Source organism: Penicillium diatomitis (genome assembly GCF_028827545.1).
Source record: "Penicillium diatomitis strain IBT 30728 chromosome Unknown utg000007l_segment0_segment0, whole genome shotgun sequence".
NCBI lineage: Eukaryota > Fungi > Ascomycota > Eurotiomycetes > Eurotiales > Aspergillaceae > Penicillium > Penicillium diatomitis.
Window position 1 is genome coordinate 159,784 of NW_026623179.1, and position 26,691 is coordinate 186,474.

General features: G+C 49.7%; 5 protein-coding genes across 5 annotated transcripts; 3 read left to right on the top strand and 2 right to left on the bottom strand.

The window, feature by feature from the left end:
- Positions 1–246: 246 nt before the first annotated feature.
- Positions 247–3,339, top strand: N7539_006053 (class I SAM-dependent methyltransferase; the record flags this gene model as incomplete). The annotated part of the gene is made up of 9 exons (XM_056935655.1): positions 247–459; positions 554–685; positions 767–783; positions 852–1,114; positions 1,190–1,264; positions 1,333–2,614; positions 2,684–2,822; positions 2,901–3,103; positions 3,189–3,339. 9 exons carry the CDS (start codon positions 247–249, stop codon positions 3,337–3,339), a joined length of 2,475 nt encoding a protein of 824 aa, XP_056789123.1.
- A 1,402-nt stretch (positions 3,340–4,741) lies between these two features.
- On the top strand, positions 4,742–5,920 carry N7539_006054 (uncharacterized protein; the record flags this gene model as incomplete). The annotated part of the gene is made up of 1 exon (XM_056935656.1): positions 4,742–5,920. The coding sequence occupies one exon, from the start codon at positions 4,742–4,744 to the stop codon at positions 5,918–5,920; it is 1,179 nt and encodes a 392-aa protein (XP_056789124.1).
- Positions 5,921–7,505: 1,585 nt separating this feature from the next.
- On the bottom strand, positions 7,506–10,797 carry N7539_006055 (transcription factor domain-containing protein; the record flags this gene model as incomplete). The annotated part of the gene is made up of 6 exons (XM_056935657.1): positions 7,506–8,343; positions 8,452–9,499; positions 9,586–9,767; positions 9,848–10,352; positions 10,412–10,598; positions 10,699–10,797. 6 exons carry the CDS (start codon positions 10,795–10,797, stop codon positions 7,506–7,508), a joined length of 2,859 nt encoding a protein of 952 aa, XP_056789125.1.
- A 9,116-nt stretch (positions 10,798–19,913) lies between these two features.
- Positions 19,914–22,184, bottom strand: N7539_006056 (uncharacterized protein; the record flags this gene model as incomplete). The annotated part of the gene is made up of 1 exon (XM_056935658.1): positions 19,914–22,184. One exon carries the CDS (start codon positions 22,182–22,184, stop codon positions 19,914–19,916), a length of 2,271 nt encoding a protein of 756 aa, XP_056789126.1.
- A 2,197-nt stretch (positions 22,185–24,381) lies between these two features.
- Positions 24,382–24,672, top strand: N7539_006057 (uncharacterized protein; the record flags this gene model as incomplete). Its single annotated transcript, XM_056935659.1, has 1 exon — positions 24,382–24,672. The coding sequence occupies one exon, from the start codon at positions 24,382–24,384 to the stop codon at positions 24,670–24,672; it is 291 nt and encodes a 96-aa protein (XP_056789127.1).
- Between the last annotated feature and the right edge of the window lie 2,019 nt (positions 24,673–26,691).

Sequence of the window (26,691 nt, forward strand, 5' to 3'; positions counted from 1 at the left end):
CCCCATCCCCACCCATGTGTTGGGGTGATAGGATATCCGTGTTGCATGCCCCTCACCATGAGGCCCGCTCCCGGTCATCTGAAGATGCGTGGACGAGGTTCATACAAAGAGTATATGAATTGCTCCCTCGTGTGATCTGGTCGACAGCCTCGTCCGCACCTTCTCTCGCTCCTCACTTGCTCCCCCCCAAAACCCACACACAGTCTCTTGACTTCCCTCGTCCCGACGTTTGGAGGCGCAACTGCAATGGACTGGATACACATCTACATTGTCGGCGCGGCCTTCTTGGTCTTTGGTCTCATTGGCCTCGTGCTCCTTATTTCATCCCAGAAGGTCAAGCTCGACTTTGACCATGGAGCTCTCTCGTACGTCAAGTTCTTCTGGGCGAGCTTTCTCAAACCGCATGATCGAAGTGCAGAGGGCCAACAAGGTGCCCTGGAAAGTTTCTACAAGGCTCAGGTACGGAAAAGACTCCCGGACTCGGCGTGCTTGGGGATGCTCAATGGATGAAAAAAGAGACTAGAGGCTGACAATTGGCTGAATTGATTGACAGGCTTCCGTGTACGATGCGACCCGTCATCGACTGCTCCGAGGCCGGGAAGATATGTTGGGTCTGGTCGCCGCTCAATTGAAGTACAAGGTGGAGAACAGAGATATCAAGGCCGGCAAAGCAGTTTGGGTAGATGTACGTGACTTGACTGGGCCTCGTGTCCCACCTCAGAACGGACGTCAAAGGAATATGACTGACACGAGTTTCGTCATATAGGTTGGTGGTGGTACTGGGTAGGCTCAATTCGCTTGAGACGCTCGATAGTGACTTCGCGACTCGTAACTGATCAGAATGCAAACAGATATAACATCGAGGCCATGTCTGCTTATCTTCCTGTGGACAAATTTTTTGATCAGGTCTACCTTGTCGATCTTTCTCCCTCCCTCTGCGAGGTGGCTCGCCAGCGTTTCGAGCGTCTAGGTTGGAAGAATGTCACTGTCCTATGCCAGGATGCTCGATCCTTCCGCCTGCCCGAGAGACAGGTGGATCCCAAATCGTCCAACAGCGCCACGACAGACCGTGCCGACCTGATGACAATGAGCTACAGTTTGTCAATGATTCCTGGTCAGTAGATGCTTCACAAAGATGTTCAAGAACATTGGATTCGTGTCCCGCAACATCACGGCTCACATCTCGAAGACTACTACAGCGTTGTCGATTCATTGACGTCTCGATTGAAGCCAACTGGTCTGCTTGGTGTCTGCGATTTCTATGGTCAGTCTTACTCCACCGATACCAAAAACAAAAGCAAAGCTGGACTTGAATTTTGACCTGCGGCGTAGTCCAAAATATCGTCGACGTCTCTTGTCGAAACTACACTGGCGGTGCCTTCAACCGTCACGTGAACTGGCTGAGCCGAGCTTTTTGGCGTGCCTGGTTTGACTTTGATCGCGTGAACTTGGAAGCGGCTCGTCGCGACTACTTGGAGTACAAGTTCGGAACAGTCATCTCGGCAAGCGAGCGAAACTACGCTCTCGGCGGAATTCCCTACTACATTTTTGTGGGCTGCCCAAAAGAGATTGCATCTGCCCCGTCCAGCCACGCCACCATTGAGAAGCTCGATGCTTCTTTCACCGAGTCTCCCTATCTGCACCCCACAACTCACCAGCAAGAAGCCTCTCAGGCCGTCGAAAAGAGTACGAGCGAGATTCGATCCAAGGCATATGAGTCGGCCGTGGTCAATCTGAGCGCCAACTTGCCCCTGCCCTCCTCCTTCTACCAAAACCACCACTACCGCATTCACTACAATGACATGCTTTCGAAGCACACCCAATTCAAGAATGAGTATATCTACGCTTTCACTTGGGAGGACCCGCGTGTTGACCACCGCCTCTTGAACATTGGCCCGGATGATGTTATTTTGGCCATCACGAGTGCTGGCGACAACATCCTGGACTATCTCCAGAAGAATCCTCGCCGGGTGCATGCCGTTGACCTCAACCCCAATCAGAATCACCTTCTGGAGCTCAAGGTAGCCAGCTACATGGCGCTGGGTCATCGGGACATGTGGAAAATCTTTGGCGAAGGAAAACACCCCCAATTCCGCGAACTTCTCATTTCCAAACTCAGCCCTCATCTGTCCAGTCAGGCATTCCAGTACTGGACAGAACACGCCCACGTCTTCACTTCCAGATTCGGTCGCGGACTCTACGAGACTGGAGGATCCCGCCACGCGATCCGCATGGTCCGCTACCTGTTTAACATGTTCGGGCTACAAGGAGAGGTGGAGAAGATGTGTTCCGCGCAAACTCTGGCTGAACAACGGGAAATCTGGCCGCGCATTCGGCGCATTCTCCTCAGCAAGCCCTTGAACTGGGCCATCGTTAGCACCGAATGGTTTGCCTGGAAAGCGGCAGGTGTGCCACGGAATCAGCGAAACATGATTGTCGATGACTTTTTCCGCCGCAATGGATTGACAACGGAAATGAAGCAGGGCAAGGACATCAGTGGGCAGTCGATTTGGGAATACGTGGTGGACACACTAGACCCGGTGGTCAATGAGACTCTGATCAGCAACGACAATTACTTCTATTACCTTTGCATGCAAGGTAAATTCTCGCGCCGGTAAGTACCGTTGAACGTCGCAGTGTGGAAGCAAAAAGATTTCTTACTGACCATTCGCTCGAGTTACAGCTGCCACCCGACCTACTTATCCCCACAAGCCCATGTGAAGATGTCCACACCAGGAGCCTTTGACGGTCTTCGAATCCACACCGACGAGATCAACGAGGTGATCAACCGTATCACCCCGGGTACACTCACCATTGCCGTGGTAGGTTACTACAGTCTCGCTGATAGAGACCCATGATATCTCGATCGACCACCGCTCACACATTTCTCATTTGCATAGGTTATGGACTCAATGGATTGGTTCGACCCAGCCGGCGATGCAGCCCCCGCACAAGCCCGCCGATTCAACGCTGCTCTGAAAAAGGGCGGCCGTATTCTTCTTCGCTCAGCCAGTATCGACCCCTGGTACATCAAACACTTCGAGCAGAATGGATTCTCTGCGCGTCGAGTCGGGGCCCGTTTCCCGGGTACTTGTATTGACCGGTATGTTACTGAAAATATTCTCGCCTGGGATTTTCTTTTTCCTTTTTCAAAATCGTTGTCACTGACATGACTCCACCCTTGATAGTGTCAACATGTACGCCTCGACGTGGATCTGCACCAAGACGGAAGACGTGGCTCGTCCCAAGAACGCACGTACCATTTCTTCCTTGTCCCTGAGTGATGCGACCGTCGGTAAGACGAGACGGTCAAGTAGTGTGGAAGATTTACAGATCTGATGATTTTTAATGACGATTCTTTATCCATTTCAATGTTGTTCCTGATTGTCTTTCTCAGCGAGTGGTTGGCGTTGAGATCCCTTTGATATATGTTGGCTCCCCTGCAGCGTGGTTCGATGATCCCTGTCTATTGATGAAGGTTTATGTTGAGCGAGATATGTCGGAGAGAAAACCCCCGGCTTTTTTTCTTCCGTTCTATTCCATTATCTTCTTTCTCTGTCCCTCTCACTTATTTCTTGTCCTCCAACATGGATGAGGAAAAGTTGATCGAATTGCGAAGAAAATCCCCGTCAGAATTAGATCCACGATTTGATGATTTAAAACCGAAAGGGCCCAGCCGTACTCAAGCCACAATATTTCGAGGCGCTCAATCTCTGAGTATTACAAGTGAAACGGATGATCTCAATTTGAGCGAGCGAAAGCTAAACATAGATAGAAACTGGATATGGATGATAGGTAGGAGGGAGGTGACCGGGGTGATTCAGGTGAGAGCCCGGGCTACCCAGAGCATTTCATGCTCCATTCGAACTATATGAATGAATCATGTGATTACAACTTCCAATTCAGATAGAAAATGAACTCTTCTTTCCAATCCACCTGCAACTCCACTCATTGCAATTGCGTGTAATATTCGCAGCATCTTATTTACTCTCTGCACACAATCCGGAGCAACACAATGCATCTGGGAGATATCTGACTCTGGCCTGCCCCTTTGGTAGCATGTTGGAGTTTTTTTCATAGCGTCAAATGCCTCATGAAGTTATGACCGTTTCTATCTATTCCGAAAGAGGACTATGGGCGGCACTGCGGTACACGTCCGTCGCTCAGCGGCTGATGGGACGAGGCCTGCAAATGCCAAGCACATGATAAGTCAAGCACGCGTTGTGCGAAAAGGAAGGTACGACCTCACTCATGACCAAACGAGTAAGGCAAGTAAGAGGAATTGTTCATGATGCCGGTGAAACATGCCTGTAGCACCTTCCACCTTGAAGTGCTTACTCTGGTTCACGAGAACAGAACTGGATTCTCAGAATCATCTTTCTTCTTAGAAACCCCTTCCAGAACGAGCTCAGCTTCATAAGAAAATCACATTTGACCATCTTCAATCACATTCAGTAAGTGCCGGACAGCTGGGCAGTTTTCCGCAATTCATCTGCTTATTGTTTGTTCTGTTGTCCAGGAAAACGGAACTCCAGAAACGAGTTGCCGAGTTGGGGAGCGGCCGCAAGAAGCGCCGCCTACTACCTGGAATCCTGGAGTATATAACGAGCACATGGATGAGGTTGAGTCACCTCTGTCGTCAACCTTCCCTTGGCCTTCCGAACTGAGCAGGCCAATCTCTCCCACAACACCTCCTCACCCGCCAATCTACATTCCTATCGACACGATCATCCAACACAAGATGGCCGAACGTGAAGATTCGGACATGGCTTCTTCGGGTGTTGTCGAGTCTGCAGAGGTCGAAATGGCCCCTATTGATGAGGGTGAGAAGGAAGAAGATCCTGGCTTCGTGCCCGAAGAGGGCGAAATGGCCCCGGTTCTTCAGGAAGAGGAGGATGAAGATCCTGGCTTCGTGTCCTGGGCTGGCGAAAGGCATCCTCAAGTCCTCGGTCCCCAAGGCTTCCGCCCGGTTTGGTCCAACGTGGATGGCTACCCTGGCGAAATACCATCTGACATTCTGGAATGGGTTGGCCCCGAAAATCCAACCGCTGCCGATCATCTCAGAATGGTTGGGCCCATCTCTAGTTTGCTCTGGCTGGCTCGATTTGATGACCTTGCCCGAACTATGCTCAGCCCGGAATACGCGACGTGGAATGAGGTGATGGTGGTGCCCTCGAGCGCTACTATCCGGTCGTTGCTCCCTGACTTAGCCGCCGAGGAGCGAATTCCCAGCTCAGTATACCAGAGATATACCGAATACCCTCCGGCTTTAACACCAGTGGCCTCTGACTCCCCCGACCTATCTATACCCTCCTGTGTGACTACCGCTACCAAGTCATTCTCTCTACTAAGCCTATTTCCGCTAACCGCCGACCGAAATCTACCCGATAAAATACTCTCGGTGCGTATCTCTTTCGACAAACCGGACAAGCTAGCCCAGCGAATCGAAAGGGACTTGATTCAGACACTCGGAAAGGGTCTTCTTTTCAGTGGAACGAAGCGGTCGTTTTTAGAGCTACAGATGAAATGGTTCGTTCCTGTCTTAAACGCATCGAACACCGATAACGAGTTTGGGCCGGGAATCTATACAACGTCCTCCCTAGCTCACGCACTTTTCTACGCCGGACCCCAAGGAGTTTTGCTCGTCTTCAAGAGCCCAGACTTCCAGGATGTTAATATTTGGGAACCCGACGATAATGACTGGCGTACCATAGTCGATCACTGGACGGGTCGCAGGGCAGCCACCCAGAAACCTCTCGGATGGGAAAGTGATGTGACAAAAGGGCCCATCTCTGTTGCTCGCCGGAGATCATCAACCAGTATTCGTGACCGCGGCCCTCATACGCAGGTAGTCGCCACTGCCTACCCTGGGGCAGCCGCACTTGCGCGCTCCTTGTGTATGGTGATCTGGATTGAGTAGGCTTGGTGTGGCTCACTTTCACTTTTATGCTTAGTTTCACTTTTCTGTTACCCAGTCTCATTTTCATGTCGCCCAGACACTATAACTAATCAATATCAAGGGCTTTGCTGTTTTGATACTCAGTTTACTTCCATGTTCTTTTCCTTGGCAGTAACCTCTGGACTCTAACTTCTTTCCTGTTCTTTTTCAGTCCCTTCCAATGCTTCTTCTTGAGTTGTTTACTTACGCCATCGTAAATAAAGAATTGAGAACTCGCCTATCTTCACCAATATTGTGACAAAACCCTACCATTATGCCAATTTACAAAATATGACGAGATAGCTTTCGCAGGAGAAGTTAATCAAGTCTGACATTTCATCACAGCACAGGGATTGCTATTTCGTTGCACTAGGTGCTCTGACTTCTCCCGCTTCTGCATGACTATATTCTCGCCATTTGATGCCCCAATATGAATCGTGTTTCAAGGGAGTTAAGGTTACCGTGCATATTCAGGAAGCTATATCTTCGATCGTACCTCACCCGCAAATCTACCTTCCTATCGACATGATCATTGATTACAAGGTGGCTGAACGTGAAGACTCGGACATGGCTTCTTCGGGTGTTGTTGATTCTATTCTGCAGAGATCGAGATGGCCTCTGTTCTTCAGGAGCATGAGAATGATGATTCTGATTTCGTGTCTTAGGCTAGCGAAAGGCATCCTTAAGTCCTCCCCCGCCTCAGCCTCTACTTGGGCCGTGTGGTTGCGCTTCACTGAGTACCCTCAGACCCGCACGGTGGCAGATCCTAGAGGCGAAATAGACATAGGCCGGGGGCTATTCACCGTCACTAGGGGTCTAGAAAAATTACTTTCCGTTCATTTCTATTTTTATGATATAGAATCCTTTTCATCTCTCAACCAGACACATACGACCACAGGGTGTGGAAAATAGGGCTTCCCGTCCGCTCAGCCGTACTCAAGCCACACGCCGGTCAGTTAGTAGTATGGTGGGTGACCACATGCGAATCCTGACTGTTGTATGTTTTTCCAATTTTACTTTTGCTCTATTCTGTATTTCTCGAAGAATATAAGAGAGTCACAGGTTTCAAGAATACCTTTCTGAGCCTTGATTTGAATTAGCCCACGGGAGGGTATTGAGGTTTGTTGGATAAGATGGATCGAAAAGTACCACGACATTGAACTTTGACTTGATTTGGAAATCTTAAGTGGTGGCACCTGGGAGGACCGGAAGGAATCAAAGAAAGACCGTTAGTGCAAGATATGACTCGACCAATCGATGCATTTGTAGTCGGTAGGTATTCATCTTCCGGATATGGAATCTAATATTATAGGTGTGTAGTGTGTACTGTGTAGTTTGTACTGTGTAGTGTGTACTACTTTAACCTGGAAAGGGTGAGAATGACCTCATGTACATTGGCATGTATGGTTGATCAAGGTGTGTCTGTGGTTCTGGGTCTTCAAGTTAAAGTGCGATATGTTCGTCCATATCGTTCGTATTATGTGTGGCAAAGCTATAGTTGCTAAATATTTTTGAGAGTTGTAAGGTCCGTTTTGCAAGGCCGAGTATAATCTCCGATGAGCCAATTTTACCGGCTCACGTTCGAGTTGTCCATATTCACACCTGTCGCAAGATGATCGGATACATCCCGTGCGTCACCAACAGTCTTGCCTGACGAGCCCGCCTTGCCATGCACTTGATGCATATCGCTCTCGACAGCATCCATGGCCCCTGTCAGGAAAAAGTCCAATTCACTAGGACCCCCCTGGGAGTGTTCATTCTCCGCCAATTGCTCCAAAAGGCTCAGGAAGGGGTCTTTCTCAAGATTCCCCGTTTCACTGCTCGCTGTGTGAGAGCCACTTGTCTGTGACTGGGCGCCCGGGGTCAAAGCTGCACCGGACTGATTGATGTTCGTGTCAAAGGGGAAGGTCGCGTATTGGGGATGAGAGGGAGGAGTTGGGGCAATGCCGAGAGAAGAGTCTGCGAGAAAGGCCGGTGGTGAAAGAGCGAAGGCGCTGGGAGAGAAGGCATTGGGGATCGCAAGATGTTGTGTTGGATCGTGGTTCGAGTGACCGTTAGAGTGGGAGAGATGTTCGGGGGTGGACTGCATGTGGAAGATGGAAGAAAGCCCTGGTGAAGGTTGAGATTGCTGAGCTTGGGTGCGATGGAAATGGAGGACTGGCGACAGAGCGGAGGAAGAGGAGGACGGAGGTTGTTGGTGTAGATTCTCAGTATGGTAGGATTGAGCTTGTGATTGAGAACCATTACGACGGCGCGATGATTCTGGAGTATGTGATGATGGAAGTGTAGGTGGTGTCGGACGAAGATTATTACCGTAGAAAGGGGTCTGTTGTTGATAAGATGATGGTGGTGCCATCGGCCGGTATGTGTGCGATTGCGCCTGTTGATCACCGAACGCAGAAGGACTATACCAAATATGGTCAGCGTGCGTTTCCTGTATGAGACAAATGCGCGGAAACCCCTCAAAAGCAGAAAACATGAAGCAGCGAATGTAGAGGGGAGCCCGTTCCTACCTGTTTATGAGCTCGTCCCCGGTGTCGACCAACTGCACATGTGCACCGTCCACTGCGAGGCCGGCGTATCGATCCAGGAAATCCTCAAGATGGAAAACCGGCGAAAAGCGCATAGAGCTACTCGCAAGATTTCGCACCAACTCAGTGTGACAAGTGTAGATGCTTTGAAGCAGCTCCCGCTGATGCTGCACGCCCGCCCACGCAGTTCGCAACCAGGCCAGCTGGTGCATCTCCCGGGTCAGGAATTCTGCACTCGAGGAAAAGACCTCCCCCTCACGCCCCTTGTAATGCACCCCGTGAACGTGGACGGTTCCAGCCGTGCATACACAATACCCGACAAAGGCGGGCCATTCGATTAAGGGAGCATTTCGACCGAGCTCGACCAACTCAGCAATGGCGTTGGAGTGGGAGAAACAGAGATTGGTGGCTTCAATCTGCCAGGACTGGTGTTGCCCCGTTCCTCGCAATTCCACCAAGTCAATAGGCAGGAATGGGCGATATATTAGACAGTGCACGAGGTGGTAGATCAGCTTGCTCAGCAGTAAAGTGGTGCTCTCCGGGTGACCAAATAGGGCCTCGATCGAAGAAAAAACGTCCTGGGTGCCCGCCGCCCAAATGTCCAATTCTTGCCTGATCTTGGACAGATTAGAAAGAGCATGCCATGGAAAATGTGAGTCTCCTTTGACACCTCCAGCAGCCAAGTATCGATTTGTAACGCCCAAGATCCGTGTGATATCAATCAGCAAGGATGCCGCACTGGGCGATTTGCGGCGCGAGTCGGCCGAGTATTGAATGTTAGGACCAACGTGGAACAATTCGCCCTCGATACTGAGACCAGCTGCATGGGGCGACCACGAAGGCAATCGCAAAACGATGGAGTGGTCGGCAATCAGACACGGTCGCTTGGACCCGCAGGTGATGAAGCGGTCCATCAAGTAAATCGACCAAAAGAGTCGTCGTCGTGTCTCCCGTTCAGAGGCGGAGACGTTTGCCTTGGATGGCATCTCTCGGAGAAGGTCCAGCGCCACCGCCATGGCCGCACAATTCGCTGGGACAAGTCAGCATGTACAAATCAATCCGCTTGAGGCAATGGAGTGACCAAGCAAATTCCCCAGATAGAATGGCCAGCCTTACAAAATGTCATATATGCCTTCTTTCCCATGCCATAAGCAAAGAAGGCTTGGGAAAGCAGAAGCAGAGATTGCAACCCATCAATTGTCGGATCATCAACATCGACCATTCGTCGCGCTTGCATCGCCGTTTCCAGGCCCATTCGCAGAGCGTATGCTTGATCCCGCTGACCGACGACCGTATATCTGAAAACGAGTCAGACGAGACACAAAGAGGGATCAAAGTAATGGAAAAGTGTGATATGGCTTCGCACGGCTTGACCCACCTAATTGTCATGGCCGAGATCGCCATGGCCAGATGGGTCGGTAACAGATTGGCCTGGTGGCGTTGACGAGTTTCGGCTTCATCGAGAATGTGAAATGGCTTTCCATGTAGCCGGGCAAAAAACGCGTTGAGCACACCATCAGAAAGCGAATTATGCTGCGACGCTGGCGATTTCGCTGAGACGCCTGTAGAGGGACTCTGCCCAGTTGCAGTGGGAAATGTCTCGGCGCCATGCGAAAGACCGGATGGCAGGGGCGGCCTTGACTCGACCGCGGGATGAATCGTATAGGATGAGGCGTCGATCGTCTTGCGACGGGCGCTGTTCGTCGCGGCCGGAGCTACGGCCACGGGCGCATGCGGAGGCCCTTCGTCCGATTGTTGCTCCCGCGGAGACGTTGGGGAGATGGAACTTTTCTCATCTTGCAGTTTTTTCTCCAATCCATCGACGCGTTTCAGGAGCGCTTCAAGGACGTCTGTCTTGGGTCCGCGCTTTTTTGGGATTGCATCTAATAACAAGGTGGGACTGAGTTCAGTAATTGCGTGTGGTGGCAGAGGACTCGCGCACCCGAGGCATGTGTGGAGAAGGCGCAGAGACTCCCAAGGTCGGATATCCGAGGAAAAAAAGTGTGGGGGGATAAGATGGAGGGGGGAAATCGAGGGAGCGGGGGACGATGCGCGCGCTCACCATAGATGCAGGGACACTGGAAGACCTTACAGGCCTCACAACTCGGCCGTAAACGATTGCATTTGATCTGGAAAAATAGCGCTCAGTTTTTCCGCGTCGATTGACATCCCTCACCCGCGATTTGAAGTGGAAAAAGGGAACCATCATCGGCGATTTGTAAGACTCACCTTGCGCTTGCGACAGGATTTGCAATTCATGGCCTCACGTGGTTCAATCGTCGCCCGTCGCGGCGTCAACCGGTCGATGCTGACCTGCGGGCGCGACATGGCTCATTGACATGAAAATTATTGCGAGTAAGGCATGTAGATCGACAAGCGGATCATGGCCTAGGTTTGTGTCGTGGTGTGGTGAAGACCGAGATCCCAAAGCAGAATAGACCACGCGAACAATTAATAGCTCGGCGATTCCGTAAGAATTCCGACGAGATTGAGAGAAAGAAGAACGGTCACGCTTACTGAAAAGGCAGCATGAAAGTAATCAAATGTGGAGGTTGTTCAGAATCGATTGATGCTCTTCGAACTCCACGAGATGGACCGATCGCCGATCTCGAACAGCTGGGAACGCAAGACGTCCTCGTGTTGATGTTCAATGGAGCAAAAGTCAGAAATAGAGGATTCGCTGGCTGCGTGATTTGTCGACGACGGCAAATATGAGGAAGAAGATTTGGCACAAAAATAAGGCAAAAGGGCAAAAGACAGAGCGATCAAGTTAGTGTAAGAAAGAGAGAAAGAGGAACGAAAGAAAGAAAGGAGGCAAAGATCGCAATGTCTGTAAGGAACAATAGAACCAGGCGTGGTTCGATTCGGACTTTTCACAGTACCGTGTGAGCGGACCAAGAATGATGCAAGAAGCACCACCACTAGCCAAGCTTCCGTCGAGAAAAGTAGTCCCCCGACGTATTCGGTCAAGAACAAGAGACTCGTTTCAACTAGGCGTGATCTTGCAGAGGACGAGCGTCGAAAAAGAGTCAAGACTCCCCACAAGACCGCCACAGAAAACTGCCTAGGAACCTTGCGTGTGCCAAACAAGAGAACCGGGGAAATCGGATTCACTTGTCTTTTCGTCTGGAACTGCGATGGCCAAGACTCGAGAGAACCGAGCAGAGCATGAAAAGACATCCGGCGATTCACGCGGACATCAGCAGAGAAGGGGGCAGATGCCCATCCTGGGGGGGGGGGGGCGGAGTGGATGCCCTCGAGGCACTCGATCCAGTGGACGGAGGGCATTCAAGAGTGGAGCAAAAACGCCATGGACCGTCACGACTCAAATGAGCAAAGACCCGTGGAGAATGCGGAGAAGGGGAGGGAGGAGAAATCGATGGGAAAGGCTAAGATCGAACCGTCAGAAAAAAGAAATAACCAGAAAAAGAGGACACGAGAAGAACGCTACAGCACCAGGAGGCGTCTCGAAGGTGACGACCCACGACAGATGCGAGAGTGGACATGGACGAGACGGAGACGACCCAAAAGGAGCCAAAAGAACCCACGAGAGGAAGAGCCGAGGAAACTCTAAAAGAGCAATCGACCAGGGGACCGGAACTGGGGCCACACCGTCACTAAGCCACTTTGACGGCTGAGTCGTGCACAGTGCAGTGTGCACACTCTGCAGTTCTGCACAGTTGACGCGACTTTGCTCACGGGTCAAATCTACTACGAATCTGAGGAGATTGAGATGATCCAGTACTGGTAAATGAGATGGAGGGGATGGGTTTAGCGGTCTCTCGCGGGTGAGGTCCGCCGAAGATCAGGTGATTGGACTACGATTTCACATGACTCTCCTCACTTCTCACTTCTCACTTCTCAGAAATAGGTAACTTATACAAGACGACAACCTTGTTTCCCAGCTGTCGGTCAAGTCGATTTGGAGTACAGTTTAAGTTTCTTCACTTTCTAGTGGATGCGCTACGATGAGATTCGCCTGATCATCTGATGTGCTCAATGAAACATTGTGGAGACTGGAGAGTAGCAAGCATGTCAGGACCAAAAAAAGTTTAGTACTCCCAGGCTACGAGAGATCCCGAAGCTGGGAATGGACTAAATAGATTGACAGGGGCGAGCATGGAGATGTGGATCATTGTGTTATGCATTATTATCCTAAATGTTGTCAGGGCAATGATCACAATGACTCATGGACGACTCCCTCAACCCTCATAGTAGGGGCCCTCGTGTGAGATGCAAAGCCGTTGAAACCTAGATGTGCCGAGAATCATCGCGCTGAGTCACCGGCATTAGGCTTATTCAAGGGTTGGATTTGACTATAGCAGGTGGGCATGAGACGTCTAACAGGACTCGTTGTTGATAGACGGTGAGGGCTTGAGTTGATCTGAGGTTCTCGGACTGATCTTGAAGGTTCCTGCACGCTACTATACGTGGTGCGCTCGGAGCAGAGTCCAGGGACAGGGGATGAGAAGTAGTGACTAGATTCGTGGGAACAACAAGAGGATCTCGAAACGGCGCAGTTGTGAATGTCCTCATGAATTGGGCCATGTGGCACAGGGCACAGTCGCCTCGAAAAGAAACCCACGGTCACTAGGTGCTTCAGCGATGCGAGGTGATGATCATGCTGGTGAGTGACGGTGTCTATTACTCTAATGTACTAGTGGAATTTTGGAGCCAGCTTTGGCCTTCTGCCCAAATATAACCATCAGGGATGCTTTTCAAAGCCGTCAGACCTAGCTTTAACTTCTCGATCTTAGCACAAGCAATCAGTTTGGTGCTTTCTCGCTTCCATACTGAGTTGTCTGCACGTGTCGCCCGCTTGATCTTCGGGGGTAGAACGAGTGGTCCAAGTCATCTATTTTTCATCAGATACAGTGCCACTTTACCTAAAGTGCCAGACCTTCAGTGGTCAGTTCTTTAGTAAGCGGCTTCAACTCGGCAAGGTGCTCTCTTACGTTCCGCCTCCGGTACACCCGCGTTTCCCTTCGCCTCTCGAACTTGATTTGGGGTTTCGAGTGAGCTCAAATATTGAAACAAGACTAATATGTTTCCGGCTGGTAAATACCATGCTCACAAGTATCAGGGCCGTCCGGATCTCGAAGGTTCTCGTCGGCCCAAATAATCATAGTAATTATCTCCATGAAACGCCGCTTCGATCGCACTTCATGCATCCTGCTGACAGCTCCAAGTGGAGGAAATGGGTTTACTCCTCCAAGTGGACCCTAGCCTCAGAGAAATCCACTTTTCTGGCCTGGGACAAGACTCAGAGGCTGTGATGTTTCTCCTCGGCCTGCCTCTCGTTCTGAGCACCAGAAGTGACGCTCGTCGCGTAAAATATTCCGATTCACGGTTTGTTCTGGAGATCGGCCCGCTTCTTCGGCCCAAGTTCTTTCTCGCCAGCGCAGACGCCGAAGGATCTGGCAAACGATCGAGCAAGCCTTTTGGGAGACAGCACGCACTTCAAATGACCCATAACGTGTCTCAGACGGCTGCAGGAGAGAACCATGTCGAAGGCAATCAAGGTGGGGGATCCAGAAGGGCTGATCAGCCTCCACCCAGTTTCGAAGCTTCGAATTTAGGCAGCTACCTATTATTGATGCGCCTTGGGGATTCGTCTCCAATCTTGAATATTGACGAATCTGGCACGTAGGTACTGCGCTGGACCTTCTCTACCTCTAAGCAAAAGCTGGCCTGTCCCAGGAATGAAGAATGAATCTTTACTACTTGACATTCACAATTGTAGCTGACGGCTTGTCGGGATCTATTGCCGAACTTTGATAGGGAATGAGAGTACTAAGCTCCAGGGGCAAGCGCTAGCATCTACCCTAACGTACAGTCTGGTCCACACAAATGCGCCCATCACCTACCGCTGACTACCATCCACTTCCCGGAATGGAAGTCAGTGTCTGGACCTTCTTTTCCCACGAACAGAGTCAATATATTTCAAATCAAAGACCATCCCTGACTGTCTCACGTCGACTCCTTATGCTTGCATAACAAAGTGCAGGGGAAAATTTATTGCCGGTCCACTTTTCAGCGGCCTCATTACTGAGCTTGCGTCTCAGACTAAACCTTATCTCAAAGACATCATGTCTTGTCGGCTTCGCTCATAGGTGAAATTCACAGCACAGTTCAGAACGAAGCTGTGATGGCCCGTGGACTTAGGCACGAACCAATTTGGAGAGCTTTTGGGAGAACCACTGGAATTGTGCCTTTGGGACCGGTGCAGATTCCTATGCTAAGGTCCATTCCGAGGTCTAACCGTCCTCCGCTTAGGGTGGGTAAGACACCGATGATCGGATTAGATCAAGAATATCACAGTGGGGCAGCGTAATCTTAAGTCGATTCTTGATTATTCATCTCCTTCAACGTCTGCCGATGGATCGTATTGGGAAGGACTCTCTTGGGTCCCTTTCAGATAATTCTTTCCAGTCTTAGATTCTTCCCGGATTCTATCGGTATTGAATCATTGATCAGGTATATAGTATGACCTGTTCGCTTCAGACGATCGCAACGCCATGCAAAATTATTGCAATCGGAAAAAAAGATAGTGAGACACCTACAATCTCTGCACAGTGCACACTCTCTGACTAGAAAGTATCACCAAGGCGAACGGAACCGTGGGTGAAAAAAAAAAGAAAAGAAAAGAAAAGAAAAGAAAAGAAAAGAAAAGAAAAGAAAAGAAAAGAAAATCACCACTTCGGGGGAATGAGGGCTGCGCGGTATCATTCCGAGTCCCACTAGGGCACCACTCGATGAGATGAAGTAGTTGGCGTATGGATATTGATAATTACCAATGCTTTTCGGTAACTGGGCGGCTTTTAATTATAATTCTTGGAGTCTGGATTCGTCAAAGCACGTCCGTTTCTTATTGACCCATCTCTCCACTGCTCCAGTCTCAACCCGTATTCGTGTTGAAGACCGGATTCAGAGTTAGGTTCGTTTCACTTTTCGTCCGCTGCACCCAATCGCCCCTGATCCTTGCTAAAGTCCGTATTTAGAGGGTGAACGCGCAGCTTTGCGATTTGGACACTGGGAAAAAAAAGTTAAATAGTGAGTCTCATGTGATTGTAGAAAAGTAAATATCAGCTAAGTCTAATCTCTCGTCGGCTCTAACTCATTCATTGCGAGGAATTTCATAATCCTGCAGTCTCGGTGCATGAGTACATAGCAACGTGTCGGCCGAGCTTAAGTTACTACCTTTCGAAGTGTAGCTTGCCACCGGACCAACTCAACTTCTCCAGCATATTACACATTAGCCAAACAGTAACGTAATTCACGGCCGGTCGGGACACACGGCCGGTCGGGACGCCCACTCCAAAATCGCGTATTCCTACCACCCTACCTAATTCAACTACCTACTATACCACCAATTCGCACTGAATCTTCGCAGAAATCAGCTAATCAGGAGGGCAGGATCCTATTAGCCCTTAATGATATAGAAAATAGCTGTATCAAATCTATTCGCGTAGCTGCGGAGCTATACAGTATACCGCGCTCTACACTATACGCGCGCGTATAGAAGATCCTCACACGTTGATAAACGCCTATTAGGTTATAAATTAACTTAATTAGAAGAGGATTCGCTTACTAAATAGATCCTCTCTATAGATTCGCGTAGGGTAGCGCCTAGGCCCTCTACTATTCGAGAGATAGCTAATATCCTTCTTATAGCGCGTGGAACTAACCCTGTTAGGGGGTCTGTATCGCAGGACAGAGAACCTGTTGGCTAGGCAGAGAGTCCAAGTCTATGGTTATGATTTTCAAAGACTGAATCTTGGGGTGTGGTAGACTTCACCAGTTCACACAATATATACATGGGGGTTCCGTGTACCGAGTCCCCACAGCCCCACACAGAGCCTTTGGGGTTGTTACCCTAAGGCGACGCGGGGTCGATTCGATCGTGAATCGTCCTAAGTCACCACGCATGACTACGCCGTGACAAACCCCCTATTAACTATTAGCGTTAATTAGGTATTAACCTTCGTTAAACGGCGCGATAAGCTTTAATCACGCTATTCTAAACGATATAATTATCAGCGCGCTCTTAACGAGGATCTAAAGGCTATTAAAGAGTGGTTTTTGATGGTGTAACGTGCGATTAAGGAGAATAGGATTTAACCGGAGGATATCTATAACTTTGATAAGATAGGCTTTACGATAGGCCTTATATCCTCGCAAAAGGTAGTTACGCGCGCTAAATACTACGGTCGGCGATCGATTCTATAGCCTAGTAATCGCGAATAGGTTACTACGATCGAAGTAATATACGCCGATAGCTATACGCTACCGCCCTATATTATTTTCAAAGGCTAGATTTATATCGCTAGATAGTTTAAATCGTCGAATATCCCTAGGGATTAGCGAATCAAAGTATCGAATAATAGCTAGACTACTAATAAAATCGGCCTTTACTAGCTTTAAAAGCTCTTTATTCTATATACTACTTTACGTATACAAGAACGATTTCGGCTATTAATCCTTAATAGGTACAGTAGCTATCTTATACCTTAATTCGATCGAATCTATACCGAAAATAATATTATACTACTTTATATACCTTTATATTCGTCTTACCTACTATAGCTACTTAATATTAGGTACTTTATAGTACTAAAGCGTATATATAGTCGCTTCGTGAGTAATCTAGCCCGAATAGGCTATAATTATATCGATAAGCTTAATTTTCTTATAGATTATCCTTATATATAGCTAGAAGCTTTTTAACCGAATATCGTCTAAAGTAGCTTTATAGCTACTAGTATCGTACTAGTTAATACTAGTCGAGTACTTTCTAAGCTTAATATATCGCTTCGAACGCCTCTACTACTATTAAGTCGACTAAGTAGTAGATCTAGCTAATTCACACTAAAAACGCCTCGAATAGTAAAGTAGCTAGAAAAGTAGGCTAAAATAATAAAAGATCTAATAGATTAGTAGTCAAAAAGCCCTCTAAGCCTATTAAAATTAGTAGTTAATCAGATTCTTAAGGGCTACTATTAAGCTTTATATTATACTACCTTATTAGTAAAGGAAAACGCCGATCTACGCGTAGCGAATAAAAAGAAACGTTAAAAGCGTACTCGATCGACTAGGCAGATAGCTTATAAGGGAGGCCTATCGATCGAAGAGGGCCTATAGCTAGTTCAGCAGCTAATTTAACTACCTAAAGCTAATAAGGTAGTATCGTATAAGGAGGTCGATTTGCCTAATCAGCCGATTCAACCGGCTAGGAGGGCTCCGCCTACCTATAGTGGATATAGCTAAACTGGCCACAGGATTACTTCATATAAAAATCGTATTATTTAGTTGAATTAATGGGTGTTAGTTGAGATAATCAATTTTGAATCTTTGTAATGGTGCTAGGTGTCCCGACCGGCCGTGTGTCCCGACCGGCCGTGAATTACGTTATTGAACGGTGAACTTCATCTACATAAGTACCGAATGAATGCTGAACCTACTACATGTCGAGTACGTAACATTACCATACTTGCCTTACCTGCAAGCTGCACCCGCATCACCACTGCCCAACTCCTCTGGAGACGGACCCCAAATCTCACCTATTACAACCATGTGCATAGGTAGGTTCCGGTTGTGACTGACACCGGCGTAAGGTCTGCCTCTGCGAATCTTCTGGTCATGCGTAGACCTGCAAGCAGGTAGTAAGATTTTATCTATATTACAAATAAAAACATTGTAGATCTCTTGGGAAGTCGTTCTTCAGTAGGAGGTAAGTCATATTCAGATTCTACAGTCTGTGCTTAGCTAAAAGTTTTGAAACTATTCGTACCTGGGCAACTTCTAGGTACAGGTACAAGATTCTTGCGTCCATCGTTGAGACATCCGTAACTTCTGCTTGGGGGGGGGACCCAGCAACACTCGACCCGGACGGGCATGACCGCAAGTGAAGATAATCCTCTACTGAGAAACTGGAAAGCGCACAGATCAACCTTCGTTGTGGCTGTCCATCCCGCTGAATGGAAGGAAAGCAACCATCTGCAGCAGAGCTGTGCAGAACACAGCTCAGCAGACACACCTGTGCTGGATATAGTTCCTGCCGCTCTACCCGTAGACTCGATGTTGCCAGGCCCTCTCCTTCTGTCCACTTCAAAAAGACTCGCTTGAGTCATATTTCACCTATTTATCTCAAAATACACATCGCGCATACGCGCCGGGCGGTTAAATGCAGAAAAGCTTACTCGGACGGGATTCGAGGGTCCAAAGGGTCTCAACGTGGATCAAATCCATCCCCGGAGCCACCTCCGCATTAAATCTAACTACCGGACCATCCAGTCATGCATCAGACCGAGTCTGTGCTGTCAGACAGAACATGCAGAACTGTGGATTCTTCAGCAAGATCAGGCTCAACCCAATGAACGACCTACCTGAACGTGGCATTGGAAAGACTCCATGGCTGACAGGCTTCCCCGCAGTTGAGGTCTCTTTGTGCAGTCTGAGTCAACAGTCCTGCAAGAACAGATTTATCCGAGCGCAACTTTGTGAAATGCAGGTGGGCCTTTAGCCTTTTCTGCGTGTGTTAAATATGTAGTTGGGACTGTGTAATAGAGCGCTGCGAAGAATCTGTTCAATGTTGTAACGACTAGAACTACGGGCTGTAGTGCTTAGTTACTTACACACTCCATTAGTCCAAGTGTGCCAGCAGTACATTCATGCAGGTGAGGATGAATCATGAAGGAGCGGCTTGAGTCGGCTACACGTTCAGTTTCGCGCCACCGAGGCTGATTATCGATGAAATAAGTGAAACAGGAATATGGCGAGCGAGTTTCGCGGATGGACCGATGACTGGAATTCTTGACATCAAAACATCCATTGGACTACGGTGCTCACTCAGTCTTCCCAGTGCAGTCGCGCGTACTACGTGGTATCCTGGGTAGCTAGACAGTGGCCGCTGGACATTTGCCGTGAGTAGGTATGACTTGGCTTGTCCAGTGGAAGTGTGGATGCCTCTACTAATAGTATTGTAATGTTCGGAGTTTGCAGAGTCCACGCCGAAGCGAGCCCTCGTGCGCTTTATTAGATACGATATCGCAAGTGTGAGAGAGCCATTGCCGGGATCAATCTTGTCCTGCGGCAATAGAATACCACCTCCGAGAGACTTGAAATCTACCAAATTGAGGTTAGTTCCACATGAGAATCATCTCTAAGACAGTAAGTATTCAATTGATAAACTTAAACATCCTGATCCATCATGCACCTATGACTCCGATATTTGGGTCTTCAACGAGATCGCCGCATATCCTTATTCACGCGCAAGCGACCATCGTTCTCGTATTCTCGTCCACTGATGTTGTTGAGCGGCAGCACAACTCCACTGCGGTTCATATGAAAGATGAGCACCTGATCGCTGACGCTAGAAAGTGTGCAAGTATAGAGGAGGAACCTTGATAGTCTGTATAGTTGTCCCCTCTTGCTTGCCCAGCAGATCAAAACAAAGGTCGCCCAGATGCCATGCGAACAAAGTCAAACGGCACATTCTGACCCACAAGCAAGCGCAACGTTTCCACCGTCGTCCACGCACTCACGTCCTCACTACCATACGCCGTCCAGCCAGCGCTCGACGCCACCGCCAGCGGGTCACCTTTCCTAGGTCCACAGGTTAAATCAAGATAAACTTTCCCCCGCGTAGACGGCGGCGACGACCGGCCATTGCAGCGGTAGTGACGCAACAACGGCTGCACCAGCAGAGATTTCTCTGGTGGCAGAGCCGAAACAATGACAAACGGCTGCTCGACCAGTTTGACGGACTGCACTGAAGTGAATGGTTCCAATCCCCCCGCTAGAGGCCCGCTAGCTTTGAATCCCACAGTGTATATAGATCCCACGCCGAGACTACGCAGCGCAAAGATGGCAGCAGATGCGTCGGTTTCAGACCCAGCAAGAATAATGGCTGCGCGGCCGCGATATGCAGAGGGCACATACTCGCGGGTGAGTGTTGCGCGAATGCCCTTCCAGGCGGCATTCTCACCGATGAAGCGTGCGCTGCCGTTGGCGGTGGGCATGGCGAGCGCAATTGTGTCGACTAATCCAATGGCCCGCGCAGCATCGCTGATTGCAGGCAGAGAGGTACTGGAGCTTGGAATGGGAGGGTTCAGACAGGCACCGCCAAACTGGGGCTGATGAAGCATCGCCTCCATAGAAGAGCCCTTGGGACCGCGGTCGATCGGTGTAAACGTGTGCGGGAGGCCCAGCTCATTCAAGCATTTTTCCATGAACATCGTCTGTGGGGTGGCACGGAACGAGCCGACAAAGTAGAGGTCGCGCTTGGGGAGTTGGCCCATGATGTGCAGCGCCTCGTTGATCTCGGCCGCCGTCAGCTGACCCGGTGCGGCGATCATGGGCAGTAGAGGATGGGTGATGGGAGAAAAGACGGTGTTGAGCGCACGAGACAGCTGGCCCATTTGACCCATGTTGACAGCAGAGAGCAAGGGACCGGGGCCACGGGCCTTGATGGTGGAGCGGAAGTACTCCAGCTCATAATTCTCCTCGATGGTGGAGACCATGGCAATCATCTTCACAATGTCGCCGTACTTGGCGCTTTCTTCAAAGACACGCCGAGCTTCAGGAGCCGTCCACTTCCATGTCCCTGAGAAGTCGTGAAAGGCGGACATGATGATACTGTGACCCTTGACCTCGGCCAACCGCCGACGGATCTCCTCGGGAAGCCACAGCTCCACGTCAATATATTCCACCCCCCATTGTATAGCACGTCGTAGATATTTGTAGGACAGCATGGGATCGTCCATGGGAAATTTGCCATTTTCTTTCGTACAGCGGACCGTGAAGATGATCGGAAGCTCGGTGTGCTGTCGTAACAACATCAACTGCTGACCCACGTACTTTAAGCTCGGCACCGAGCCGCCCGCAGCAGCAGCAGCGGCGGCGGCGGCGGCATCCGCTGTGGGCTCGACCAGCAAATCCACACGAATCTCCACCGCATCCGATCCCACCGAAAGGATGTCGAGATTGGGCAGGGCAGCGTGCACATCTGGGAAAGTGGTGGAAATGAAATTGGTCCGGGTCTTGGTCCGCAGATCCTCGTGGGGTTTCGTCTGGCCCAAGATCAATGAGAGGAAGCGTGTCAGATCGCGACGCAGGAACGGGGTCCGCGAGTACAAGAATTCGTAATCACACAATTCTGTCAAGGCATCCTCCGGGGCAGACCCGTCCTCCACACAATGAGTGTTGATGAGCACAAAGGAGGACCTGTCGCATCCGTCCAGGCCATGGGGGAGATCCTGCGGCAGCACGCCTGCAACCACCACATCGGAGGCTCTTGACAGAGTCCTCAGGGGGGTTTCTGTAGTCCAGGGTTTCCCTGCAATCTCTGCGACCATGTGCACAATGCTTTCCATCCCCGCGCCATAGACGATGATTATCGTTCCCGACGGCGTGTCGGGCGGAGGCACGACGGACGGTGCTGCATGACTCTGAGGCGACCACGCGGGCGCTGAATGATTCGACACAATCGACGCGATACTCAGTGCGGAGGTGGTGGCCGAAGGCGCCGACGAAGACGCAGGAGGCGTCACTGGTAATGTGGACGTGGACGCAGTCGGCAAGGGAAAAGAAGTGGAGGCGGGTGAACTAGCGGCATGCGGAGGACTGGGGACCTGAAGGGCGGTCGAGACGGCGGCGGCGGCGGTATCGTCGAGTCGCGGCGTGGCCATCATGGGCGGCAGAGCAGTAGGCATCATGATCGCTAAGCACGCCCTATACCAGGTTCATTGCTGAACTGTCAAACCAATCTAATCGACTGATGAGGAGCTTGGCCCTGTGCGACGCAGCAATTTGCGCGCTCCCCCCTTCTCGTCTCCGATCGTGCTCACGGCTCTCCCCAACCAACTGTCACGCGCAAGGCGCAGAAAAGAGGCTGCGGAAGAGAAACCAAGTAGTTGGGGCTTTGCTGAGGTGCCTATGTCCGGCGGTACCTCGGTACAATCTTCGACGAGAGACACACCAACGAGGATCGGAGAAAGATAGTAGGACTCAATAATCTCCGAGTCAAAGAGGTGGTCGAAAGAAAGAATTGGCGATCTAGGCTCAAGCACCGTGAATGGGGAGAGGGGGAAAGGTCCGCGACAGCGTCGACCGGCTTGGTTCCGAGGAGGCAAATGCGCACGGCGAAGACTGTGTAGTGTGTACTCAGTACTCACTACTCAGTAAGTCAGTACTGTGGTAAGAGTGTAGTACTGCAGCAGTGCGGTCTTTCTCACGCGAGGAATACTGTGAGGCTCCGTCGAGACCCAACCCTCCGCTGAAAAGGTTTCGGCACAATTATCGACCCAGCCGCAGTTGTAGATGAATCAACTGTGAGAAACGTCTCAAGTCAGCGCACTGTGAGAAGAACCGTCTGGCGACCGGATAATTGACAATCCCCGGCAAACCAGTGTGCCGGTCGTGTGTTGGATCTTGGACGGAGATTCTATTGCGGCGAGTTGAATAGAGTTTCAGATGGTCCGGGGGGGGGGAAGGACTAACGCTGCACTGGAACGGATCCTCCGAGTGGTGCCTCCACTGCTTTTGTAGTGGGAGCTTGGTGAAGTCGGTGACGGGGGCTCGAGAAACACAGTCCACTTTCTCTGTTCGTCGTTCTATTTTGCAACCTACTGGATGGATCCAGTCCGGGAGTCGCGAGTGATGAATGCGCCAACGTGGACACTTGACTCGGTCAACTGGCGGATCCGATCACCTAGTGGTTGATATAGGTATGGTGGTATACGAGACGAGACCAGACGAAACTAGAGCAGCAGATCTCGGGTCGCAGATTTGGGTCTGATGGAGATGAAAGATCCTCGCAGAAGTCACGACTCACCACAAGGTCGTTGCGACGCTAAGGTTGTCTCTGCTGTCTCTCTTAATAAAGGGTGCCTAGATTTGCGAGTCCCGTTTACAGAGTAGTCTGCCGTACTAGGATCATCCCCGGGTGGGCGCAACAGGGAGTCCGCGAAGAGAAGAGAATAGGGATGGAGTTATGCAGAGAGAGACAGCGACAATCCAGAATAAGAAAGAAAGAAAGAAAAAAGGTGAATAATCACAGCAGCTCCGAAAGGATCCGTGGTTATCTCGTGTGTACTGTGTAGCTGTGTACTGTTCAGACTTCAGAGTGTGCAGACTGCTGAGTACAGCTCCAGAGAGGCAGTTATCGATGTTGAACTCGTGGCCTTGGCTTGCTGGAGTACTGCTCTCAGTCTCACAGATCGTCGCTCTCTTGATCTTGCTCACCTCCCGGGACCTCTGCGTGATCTAAGCCCCCCTATCCACCGGTTTTCCTGGAGGGTCGGGAGTCCCGCCGAGTAATAATCATAACCATGTGCCGTGCACCCTTGAAGTTGACCAGAGTCGTAACGCTGCATTCTACTGGTGCTGTGAACTCCACCAGCTTTCATCCGGGGCGCGACGCGGGGATCCTAAAGTCAGTAGAAATTTAAAAAATGAAGAAAAGAAGGAAAGAAGTCCAAAAGAGCGACCCGGGGAAAGCTGACGGAGTTACAATTCTCCGCCAATGAGACATCTCAACGGAAGTATTACCGTCAACCACTGATGCAGGTGGAGGAAGAATAGAATCCATACTGTAATAATAATATGGATGGATCCTCTCGGCCCAGAGATTCTCTGCCAGTGCAGGGATCTCGTTACGATGGAGAACAAGACCAAGAACGGGGGAAAAAAAGAAAAAAAAAGAAATGAATGGAGAGGAAGAGTCCATCCGAGCAGAGGTCGACAACATGAAGGGTGGGCAAGAATCGTAGTCAGACGGTAAAATGATGGTCGGCCAAAGGCACGTTTATACATGTGGAGATATACTTGGTTACGTGCAATGCTTGGAGTGCTATACGTTCAACATTGTACAATAGTAAATAGTTGAAAACTTGCCATACCTCTGGTGCAGTCATGGGGCAGACGCCTATTTACCAGGTGGTCGGGATGAAGAATGGATCCATTGAGAAGTGGGAGTGCTCTATTTATCCGGACAAGGATGATACGTCCATGTCCCACCGAATGTTCCATCAACCGACGAGTCTATACTCTACCGTGATCAATCTGCCAGCCGATAAAGAGGTCAACAGATACGGTAGAAAGTCATCGTACATTGACGCCGGGTTTCGAGGGTTAGAAAATACGGAAGAAACCAACGGTGATCGGCCGGAGGACCAAGGAAATACGACATGGATCATGGACTAACGACGAGACCGCGCGCCATCTCCGGAACGATAAACACATCCGTTTGCACCGCCTCACCAACTGAACAAAGTGTGTTCAGGCAGCGCTATCATCGGAAGTATGAGCGGCCAAGTCGGGTCAGGATCCGATAAAAAGCCACGAATGAAGATAAGTGCCCGGCAGATCTCTATTTGACACTTCGCCGGACTTTGGCGGAGGTACAGGCATTAGGGACTAAGGTAGTAAATGTGGTGGTGTACTAGGGAAAAGTACATGTTATGTCGATGACCTTCGATTGTCATCGCTACTGATATACTGCAGAATGTTAGACGATCTATCGACCAGATTCGACAGTCATATGTACAGTATTCAACTGGTGAACCTTCCGTCCGCGGTCGTTGACTCGTTATCGAGGGTAAGCTGATCTCTCGACCGGCACCAGCATTTGCCAGCCAAGATACCCAGATTGAGTTGACTTGCTCTTTTGAGACAGTGGCAGGGTACATTAGAAGACAGGGCTGGTCATTGTTCAATACATTCTCAACGCAGCTTCATTCCAACACTGGCTAAGTACTACTATCACACCGTCCCGTGCTTATAAGTGCTCGGATGGTACGGCACTAACGTGCACAAAGGAATTCAACATGGAGGTTTGAGAATTCTCAACCCAGTCGGAATGTTATACCATAACGATCAGCGAAAGGCCTGTCTATTAAATTGCATGTCTCTTCCTACCTTGAATGAATGATGCCTTCAACGACCGAACTTCCGTAAGGCTGGCTGGAGCCTCCTTTGTACAATTCACTCATTCCATGGATGGTCACGCGCCAGACATAACCCCCGAATGAATATGTGTATCATATGTAAAGGTCACCTGGGATATACCTTACTCAGTCAACGTACTAAGGTTAGAACCACTCTGCACAGGAGATTGGTTAACCGAATTTGGCGTCATCTATACGCAGCGGCCATCCACTTGAGATCAGATGTCCCCTGGGAGAGAATCCATTATCGACAGGGGTCTTTCTACCGATCAGCCTGAATATCGACCGGCTGGGAATTTCTGAAAATGCGGTGACACGGGCCTGACAGATCAATCATCCTGATCATCATTCTTGATTGACTCAGGTGTTGGCAGAATGACCGGCTCTGTTGGAAAAGATGAATTCAACTGTAGTCGGCTCATAGGTGTCACGTTTGAATTACAGTGCAGAAATGACAGAACCCTACTTGAATAGCTACCAAAGTATATATCCATGCCAATGAAGACCGAGTCAGTTCCTCCCCTCACAGACGTACCTGGCACCTCCGATCTTGTGGGTGAGTATTTCTGCGCGTACCTCAAAGCACTCCAATCATCATAGACAAGATTGAATGTTTCAGGCTATTCTAAATTTCCACCCAAGCACTTCAAGCATGAAACCAGAGTACAAATGAATGCCCGCGTGACTTGGCCTTCCATGCAGTCATGCACATTTGTCACGTGCCTCACATACTCGGATTTTACCTAGCACATCAATCAAGCCTGATCTCCCTTTGATTTCTGCCCGGTTTCTTTCACGTTGAGAACATTCACTTGTCTTCCTATCAAGCTTGGGTTGGCGTGGTCGTGTTTGAGATTGAGTCAGGAAAGTTGAAGTATGGCTTGCCTGTCTACAATCTCGTACGATCTGATTTTACCTTATTTAGCAATGGATTCCGTCCATAATGGAGTGTCATCGACACGATTTACTTCAGATGGATTGGAACCAAAGGTCACAGCCTACATAGACTATCTTCATCCATGATTGGTCCAGTAACTTCTAAATTCTTACAGGATTAAAGGAGAAATGACTTCCTCATATGACGATTTCTATTGTGGTCGAGGTAGGTGATACTTGAGGATTTCATGTACACTGTTTTAGGTACAGAGCGAGGTGTCTTTGAAAAAGGGCCTCGATATTTCGAGGTGATTCCAGGATACAAAACATATTCCGGGCTCAAGATGGTCTCATCAAAAGTGAAGAGGATCGCGACTAAATTGATCTGGAAAACGACTTG